This window comes from Pseudoliparis swirei, unplaced genomic scaffold, assembly GCF_029220125.1.
Source record: "Pseudoliparis swirei isolate HS2019 ecotype Mariana Trench unplaced genomic scaffold, NWPU_hadal_v1 hadal_26, whole genome shotgun sequence".
Classification (NCBI taxonomy): Eukaryota; Metazoa; Chordata; class Actinopteri; order Perciformes; family Liparidae; genus Pseudoliparis; species Pseudoliparis swirei.
In genome coordinates, this window is record NW_026613262.1 from 594,205 (window position 1) to 603,720 (window position 9,516).

At 44.2% G+C, this 9,516-nt stretch overlaps 1 protein-coding gene and 1 pseudogene across 1 annotated transcript; one reads left to right on the plus strand and one right to left on the minus strand.

Annotated features, from left to right (window-relative positions):
* The first annotated feature begins 3,003 nt into the window (after positions 1–3,003).
* On the plus strand, positions 3,004–5,716 carry LOC130191038 (E3 ubiquitin-protein ligase TRIM39-like; annotated as a pseudogene).
* Positions 5,717–6,681: 965 nt separating this feature from the next.
* On the minus strand, positions 6,682–7,688 carry LOC130191004 (BTB/POZ domain-containing protein 3-like). Its single transcript, XM_056410678.1, has one exon. The coding sequence runs from the start codon at positions 7,686–7,688 to the stop codon at positions 7,305–7,307; it is 384 nt and encodes a 127-aa protein (XP_056266653.1). The 3' UTR covers positions 6,682–7,304.
* Between the last annotated feature and the right edge of the window lie 1,828 nt (positions 7,689–9,516).

Below are 9,516 nucleotides of genomic sequence, written 5' to 3' on the forward strand. Positions count from 1 at the left end.
CCTGAAACAGTATCGCTACTCGTTACGGAAAAAAATAATCATGAGAAACATCGGGACTGTTGTGGAACACACCGCAGCGCACCTGAACGCAGCACGAGCACCAGGTTGGGGATCAGGGGTCCTTGCCGCGTGTTTTCTGTTCCCAGTGATGCCCAGGATGCGGCCAGCTACAGATACGACTCATTTCATGGAGCAGCAATGGAAGCTACTCGAACAACCACGGGACCAAGATCAACGTCCGTATTTGGGCGAACTCTTTTTCTTTGTCGGGAAAGTTCCTTCCTACCGGATGAAGTGCCTCTCATGCCGACCGAAAGCTACGGAGATACTGGCCTTCAACAACTCACCAACCTCAGGAAACACATTGAGGTAAATTAAGATTAATCCCATGAGCATAACGTTAATGTTTAGTCATCATAAACCTGTTAAGATATCTAGCAGCGTTGTCCTCAGGATTGGAGTAAGTTATATCTTTGGCAGGAGAGGAGACAGGTGTCTGATTGTCCTACGATGTTGTATGTTAGGTAACGTTCGCTAGCTATCGTCAATTAAATGAGACAATTAGCGTGAGTGGAGCAGACGGATCTCTAGCGAGTTAATGAGCTGAAGAAGTGTTGACAGTTGTGAGAATTTGTTGATTTGAGTCGTCTTAGATATAATATAATGCTAATCATTACAGCATTATTATCATTATTTGTATTAATATTATAAGAGTGACGGTCCAGTAATGGCGACGATATTGATTTGGGACTGTTGTTGTGTTTAACTACAGAGATACAAGTACATATTCACAAATCAACTCTGGATGCACGGACAGTGCATGAAACTAAATGTATAAACCTCAAATTAAAACAAACTATTTTGTACTAAACTTTAGGTTGGGGTCATGACATGTTAGGAAGTGTTATTAATTCTATCATTTATATAATACCCTCACTTTATTTCAGGAATGGACTACATCAAGCAGCACATGGAAGAACCCTCCCTGCAGCTATGTGATGCCACCAGGTCCAGTTCATCTGATGAAGAGGATTCTTCTTCGTCATCTCAAGCGCATGACAGCAGCAAACAGCTGGATGGAGACGTGGATCACGGTGACTTGTTGAAATGCTTCCCAACTGTGTGCTGCTGTCTGTGAAGCTAGACACACTCTACCTGCACCAGGGCCTGTGAAGCTAGACACACTCTACCTGCATCAGGGCCTGTGAAGCTAGACACACTCTACCTGCACCATCAGGGCCTGTGAAGCTAGACACACTCTACCTGCACCATCAGGGCCTGTGAAGCTAGACACACTCTACCTGCACCAGGTGAACGGCTCTTCAGCATCACAGGACTCGTCTTCAGCCCCAGAAGAGCGACACTGACATCTGGCCATTTTGAAAATCAACTTCTTTTGAAGATGAACAATACATTTTTCACTTTAAAGTGATGATTCTGGTTGTTACTTTTGGTTCTGCTTTTTTCTGTGTTAATTTTATATTTTAGTAATTTCATAGTATTCATATTGCTAAGTTCATCCTATCTCATACTCCTTGTTTATGGCGGCCACAGCACCCAAACAAATAAACTTCATAATTCTCAAAATTCTGACCTTGTTTTTTTTATTACCAGCATTTACTTTTACTTTCAATACTTAAGTACATTTAATATCAGAAAATTACTTTTGATACTTAAGTACAAAGAAAAATCAGATACTTTAATACTTTTACTCAAGTAGTATTCTCATAGGTGACTTTTACTTTTACTTGAGTAATTTTCCAGTCAAGTATCTTTACTTTTACTCAAGTATGACTTTTGGGTACTTTATACACCACTGCTTTTATGTATGTATGATGTGTATCGTCATTTGTAATAACTGATAATAATCTAATTATATCTCACCGGATTTAAAACAAAGGAGGCAAAAAGCCAGACGACTGTGTGAGTCTCAGGGAGGTGAAGGTGAGGTTTACACCCACAGAGCTGCAGGTAAGAGGCGGAGCCACCCTGAAGAGGAGAGCTGCTGCGTCACACCCCGGAAACCACACGTTGGTCCGGCAGAAACACTGCAGCGGAGAGAGTCTCTGCTTTTCTCTCAATTCAAAGTGACTTCATCAGAGTCTCTTACAAACACTGGTGAGTACATCTGATTATATTTACACCTGTAACCACCGGGATTAACGCAACACCTTAGCTTTAGGGCTCGATCACACCAGCCGCTTCAAACGCGCCGTGGTAAAAACGTGCCTGTGGAGTGCGCGCAGGCGATACAACTTCATTTACAAAATGGAGGCAAGCAGCCGTCGCTCTTGCTGTGTTGTGGGATGAAGAGGAGGAGAACGCCCATAAAAGCGGAGGTTATACCGCTAATATGAGTGTCTCGGGGGTTTGCCTTTACTTTTGAATTTCCGCCGTTCATACCACACGAAAACAGGAAGGAGAGCCCGCCTCCTGCTTGATCTGATTGGCTGCCTTGAGCCTCTTGCTTGATCCGATTGGCTGCATTGGGCCTCTTGTTTTTGTGCTCAAATCTTTTATTGGTTTTCAAATGTATGCAAAAGAAAAGATGTACACACTGTACATATACAAAGATACTCAGACAAAAACCATACAAAAAATATATTATATATATACGGGTAGACACGCAAAAACCTGCACACACAGTATTTTGCTGATTCATTCTTCAACATTTTTAGAGTAGTCTCATATTCATTCTTTTGGCCTAATCTAGTTTTATTCAGATGCGAAGAACATGAGATTGCTGTATTCCTTATGCAACCTTTGATGGCACTCTATAGAATACACGGATCATTAGTGGTCCCAACATTTTCTGAAATATAAACAGTAAAGGCATCTCTAAAGTAGGTGCAAAACTCATTATTTCTTCATTATTTCTGCTGTTCTTTAACTCACTTTTGACTTATTCTGTGCTCCTTTGCAAGAGGAGCGAGGTTGAGTCTGTCGGCACGACTTTGATCTTGTTTCTTAATTCAAAGACATACAAATAATTACACCGTTTTTTCCCCCTTTTCAACAAATAATGAAACTATTTTTAATATAATGTTCTTTTCTTCCTCAATGTGTGTAGATATGGCTTCTGCAAACTTTCTGCTGTCTGAAGATCAGTTCCTGTGCTCCATCTGTCTGGATGTGTTCACTGATCCAGTCACAACACCATGTGGACACAACTTCTGCAAAAACTGCATCAATGATAACTGGAATACCAACAACCAGAACATGTGTCCACTGTGTCAAAAGGTTTTCTTCTCAAGACCTGAGCTGCTCGTCAACACCTTCATCCGTGAGATGGTTTCTCAGTTCAGACAGTCGACTCAGCAGAAAGCCAGCAGCAGCAGCTCAGAGCAACAAGAGTCCAGACCAGGAGAAGTTCCCTGTGACGTCTGCACTGGAACCAAACTGAAGGCCCTGAAGTCCTGCCTGGTGTGTCTGGTCTCCTGTGAGACTCACCTGAGCCTCACCTGACAGCTTCACGCCTGAAGAGACATCAGCTGATGGACCCTGTGGAGAACCTGGAAGACAGGATGTGTCTGAAGCACGATAAACCTCTGGAGCTGTTCTGTAGGACCGACCAGACGTGTGTCTGCATGCTCTGCACTGTGTTGGACCACAAGATGCACAATGTTGTTCCTCTGAAACAAGAATGTGAAGGAAAGAAGGTGGAGCTGCAGAAGACAGAGGCTGAAACTCAGGAGATGATCCAGAAGAGACGCCTGAAGATTCAGGAGGTCCAACACAACGTGAAGCTCAGTGAGGAAGATGCAGACCGAGAGAAAGCAGAAGGTGTTCAGGTCTTCACTGGTCTGAAGGAGTCTGTGGAGAGGAAACTGAACGAGCTCATCACTACGATAGAAGAGAAGCAGAGAAGCACCAAGAAACAGGCTGAAGACGCCATCAGAGAGATGGAACAGGAGATCTCTGATCTGATGAAGAGGAGCACTGAGGTGGAGAAGCTCTCACTCTCTGAAGACCACCTCCACCTCCTCCAGAGTGTCCAGTCCCTCAACATCCACCATCCACCACCCACCAAGGACTGGTCTCAGGTCAGTGTTCCTCCAGCATCACATGAGGGGACTGTGAGGAGAGCTGTGTCTCAGCTGGAGGAGACGCTCAGGAACATGATGAAGACGCTGGTTGCTGAAGTTGAGATGAAGAGGGTCCAGAAGTTTGCAGTGGACGTGACTCTTGATCCTGAAACAGCTCATCGTGACCTCATCCTGTCTGGTGACGGGAAACAAGTGAAACGTGCTCAGGTAGAGCAGCCACGTCTCCCCGACAATCCACAGAGGTTCTCTTCTTGTCCCTGTGTTTTAGGAACACAGAAGTTCTCTTCAGAAAAACTTTATTACGAGGTTCAAGTTAAACAAAAGACTGAATGGTTTTTAGGAGTGATCAGAGAGTCGGCCAACAGGAAGGGACAAATCACACTGAGTCCTGAGAATGGTTACTGGACTATACGGGTGAGAAATGGAAACGAGTACAGAGCTGCTGCTGGTCCTTCAGTTCTTCTCTCCCTGAGGTCTGTCCCTCAGAAGGTGGGGGTGTTTGTGGACTATGAGGAGGGTCTGGTCTCCTTCTATGATGTAGAAGCTGCAGCTCTCATCTACTCCTTTACTGGCTGCTCCTTCAAGGAGAAACTCCTCCCATTCTTCGGTCCTGGTCGTTATCTTGATGGTATAAACTCTGCTCCTCTGATCATCTCTCCTATTGGAGTAAACTAATCACTTCTCTCACGTCCTTCAAGGGAAAATATTTAAACTCAACCCTGTGTGGTCTCCACCTCATCTTCTACACCTCATCTTCTCCTCATCTCCTCCACTTCATCTCCTCCACATCATCTCCTCCACTTCATCTCCTCCACTTCATCTTCTCCACCTCATCTCCTCCACCTCATCTCCTCCTCCTCATCTTCTCCACCTCGTCTTCTACACCTCATCTTCTCCACCTCATCTCCTCCTCGTCTTCTAACTGTAGGGATGCACAGATACTCGTACACATGCAGCCTCGTTCCCTCGAGGTTTTCTCCATCAACTTTTCTCTGAGAGTTTGTCGGCTGTCTGTCTGGAATGATCTGTCAGGGTTTCCAGCAGAAACTAAATAGAAATACAACAAAAATATCTTTATTCTTTTGTATTTGTTTTTCTATCTGATGGGCAGCTGCAGACAACATATTCATTCAGAGTCCTCAGGATTCATTTAGGAGTAATACATATTACATGTTTATAGTGTCTCCAGAATAAAGTTTGTCTCCTTGTGATACTGAACATAACAAGTTAAACAAAGGAGAAAAGATGTCAACGGAGTTTAAAACTTCATTTAAAAAGGGGTTTAATTGATGACTCGTCACTTTGGACTTTTTATTTTGTTTTGTGAAAACTGGTGAGATGACTCGAGTCAAAGACATCTGTAAATATAGGATTGTTGAGTTAAAACTTCAAAATAAAGTTATTATCGCAAAGCATTGTGGGATTCCAGGCGATGCAGAAACTTGAATTGTTGAATGTCTTCACCTGATTCTTAACTTTTTGTTCACGTTATTTGGCCTGAAACGCGAAGGCCACGCCCGACAGTGACCCGTGGCGAGCAGCGATTGGCCGGATGACGTGTGACATCGGCCTCGGGAAAACTTAGTTTGACTGAACTTTGTCAAATGTTCAACTGCAAAGTTTTTACAATCATCAAACTTGCCAAACACCAATAAAAAGTTCAAGTGAAACGTGGTTGTCTGACTTCTTGTATGTATTGTTAAATATGGTTGTTAATGTGTGAATGGAGTTTTAAATCTGGATGAATACATCGGGCTTATTAATAAAATGTAAATGTATGCTTTTTTATAGGTACATTTGATTTTCTGATTAATATGAATATCAAACAATTATTAATATTAAATAGTATTTTAAATACTGTATAAAACTCAACCTTTAATTTCCAAACGTCATCCTCAATAATCACTGACTCAATCCTGGATCAGGAAACGGAGACATCCAAAAATATGCTTCAATATAGAATCATATAAAAACTGTTTATTTAATTCTTCCCCTCCACTTTGAAAGAGAAGAAGAGATCACAGAACTATTTACACGTCTGCAACATGGAGGAGACAAGAACAAGGATGTGGTACAAGCACCAGGTCACGTCTTTCACAATAAAAGCACAGGAATCCTTGACCATTCTTTAAATACACATTAAAAAATAAAAATAATAAAGTGTAGAGTTATGAATGAAATCCTTCAGACAAAAGACGGAAGAAGTCGGGAGTGGGATTAAGCTCTCGTGTTACAAATATATTAAAAAAAAGGTTATTTATTCGTTTTATAATCCGGAATTCAGAGCTCGTCCGTTGCTTCCGCGCGGCTCTCAACATGGCGGCGCGTTGTCGTCTGCTCAGGTAGACGTCGCCCCACGGGGTCTTTACGGTGATGCTCCGAGTGTCACGGAGGAACAACAACAACAACAACAGTAAACACCTGCACAGGTGAAAACAGAAGCAGGTGCTTCGTTTTGCGTCTGTTTTTTTTAAGTTGACGTCTCGGGAACGTTTTCAAAGTCGGATCGTCGTGAGAGAAAAAGTCAGATGAGCGACATTTAAACGTTTTTAACGTAAAACTGACGGAGCCAGAACAACCTGCCCCGCGCCGCGCATCGGAAAACATCGAGAAGTGTTTTTTAGACGCCCGGGGTCAAGCAGGAAAGTGAGGAAGAGACTCGTCTTCTTCAACTCCCGTACGAACCGTTTGAACACGCTCTGACCTCTGGGATTAAGAATAATAATAATATCAACAAAGTAAACAGATTAATCATGAGGAACATTGAGCGTGACAAAAGGACAGACAGTGACAGATTCAGACCCCGCCTCCTCACACGAGGTCAGCCAATCAGCACAAAGCAATGCAGAGATTGGTGTGTGTGTGTGTGTGTGTCTTTGTGGGATTATGATCATAATGTACCATCACACCATGAATAAATGTGCAGTTACACGTGACTCTCCCTTCCTTCTCTGGGCGTCTTCGGTCAGGAATGCTTTGTTCCAATATGACATTTTCACTTTGAGTTCTCGGGTATCTGACACACGGCTTTAGCCGAGACACGGAGCGTCCTGCCCGGGCGTCTCATCCAATCACCGCCGTGTTGACCCGACCTCGACAACCGCTGTAAACAAACAACAACAGAGGCGTGAAGGAACGGGAGCTTCCAGACTTCTTCACGCTCCCATCAAACCGTCTCCAGAGGCTCAGCGGGGCAAAGTCGCGAGTCCCTCCCTCCTCGGAGAATCGTCTTCGCCCCTTCAAAATAAAAGCCCCCGCTCAGGCGTAGAAGACCAGCTCGGGGATCTGGCCCCCCTGCACCCCGGTGCCGTTGGTGCTGTCCGAGGAGCACTGGAACTGGAAGGTCACCTTGCCGCACTGCACCTCCGTCACGCCCTCCTGGCCGAAGTAGCTCAGCTCGTTGCCGTCCAGCACCGCGCTGGCGGTGTAGAAGGTGTCGGGCTCGATCTGCACCGGGTAGTCAAACGACACCGCGAAGGTGCTGCTGGAGCCGTCCGAGAAGTACTCGATGACCCGCTGGGCCACGGACACGCCCTGGCGCTTCAGCTCGATCTCGGCGCTGTACTCGGCCGAGCCGCATTTAAAAAGGGGTTTAATTGATGACTTCTTCTTCTTCTTTTTAGATTTGTAGGCGGATGGCATCCAGTGAACGGTGCATTTCCGCCACCTACTGCAGTGGAGTGTGGACCAGAGACCCTCTCCCCTTACAAAACCAAACAAACAAAACCAAACCCAACAAAATACCCACAAAACAAAATCAATAAAACAAACAAAACAAAAGGGAGATTCAAAAATGTCAGTGCTTTAAATTCTATTGCTTAATCCGGTTTCTTTCAAATATTGTAATACCTGTCCTGCCCCCAATGTTAACGCATCTGTTAGATTTAGTTCCTCCACTCCCAGCTTCCTCTTCAACATGTGTCGCTCAAGTGTGTATTTCTGACAATGACAAATGATCTGTTCTCCAGATTGTGGTCCTTGACAGTCTCACATCGTCCTGTTGGCTGTTTATTGACTAGATGCATTGTTTAGTTCAGCCTTGGCCCGATCCTCAGTCTGGTGACTCTGTGTTCTTCTGCTCTGCTTCTTCTAGCTGGCCTCCCTTTGCCAACTTCCCTCTGCACAGCATACAGATGTCTTCCTGTTTCCCCTACATCACAACTATGCTGCCATTCCTTCATCATGTTTCTTTTGATAATTGTTTTAACTTCTGCTTTGCTGTGTAAATGTCCGTCTTGTGCTGCCTTTCTAACGCTTGTGTTGCTAGTGTATCTGCTCTTTCGTTTCCTTGCACCCCCCTGTGTGCTGGTACCCACATAAATGCTACGACAATACCCATATTCTTTAGACGGAACAGTGTTTCATATGTTTCATTAATTAAATCCTGCCTGCTATGTGAAGTGAATGATTGTAATGAGGATGTTGTTGAACTAGAGTCTGAACAGACGATGACCTTTTGACCCGAACCTCCTCTCCCCACTGCAGTGCTGTTAAGATGGCCAACGTCTCCACTGTAGACACAGACAGATGCTCTGAGGTTCTCTTCTTAACTTCATATCTTAAGGACGGTGACTGCAAACCCAGTTCTCCCTGTCAGGGTCTTTTGATCCGTCTGTAAATGCTGGAATAAATGATAAGTATGTCGTCTCCAGTCTATCCTCCACCATTCCTGCCACGTTATTATTGTCTTTAAATGCTTGGTCTTTGTCTCAAAAATAAAGATCAACTGACACTGAGGGAAAGAGCCATGGTGGTGTAATTGATAGCGGTATTGCAGGGGTGAATGTGATCTGATCCAATGACATATCTGTGGCTAACTTCTCACTGCTCCATGTGAAACACTCCTGCTTGGCCCCGTCTCTTTCCCAACATGGCAGAAGTACTTTTTTTGTTGGATGATTTTCTCCAGAATGCCCTTGCAGGTTGGCCCAGTAATTTATAGTTAGGAGCTTGCGTCTCAAATGCAGCGGCATCTCACCCATCTCCACCTGCAGAGCAGCCACCTGGTCTTAAAGCACCACGACAGTCTCAGAGCTCGGGATCGCAACACTTCCAGCTTCTTTAGTGACGTTGTTGCAGCTGATCCAAATACGACACAGCCGTAGTCAAGGACCGACCTCATCAGAGCGATATCAAGATTTGTAATCGCAGCCCTGCTGGCTCCCCATTCTGACCCTGTTAGACACCTCATTACATTTAGAATCGTTTTACATTTCTTGACTATCCTCTGAATCTGCTCATTCCATGTTAATTTATCATCGAGCCACACACCAAGGAACCTAAAAACTCTCACTTGTTCAATCTTTTGTCCGTACATCTCGATCTGAGCATCAACTCCTCTTTTCCTAGTAAACATGATTGTTTTAGTTTTCCCCACAGAAAATTTGAATCCCCATGAATAAGACCATCTTTCTACCACTTTCACAGCCTCTTGTACTTTACCTTTAATGTGATTTATGTTCTTCCCCCT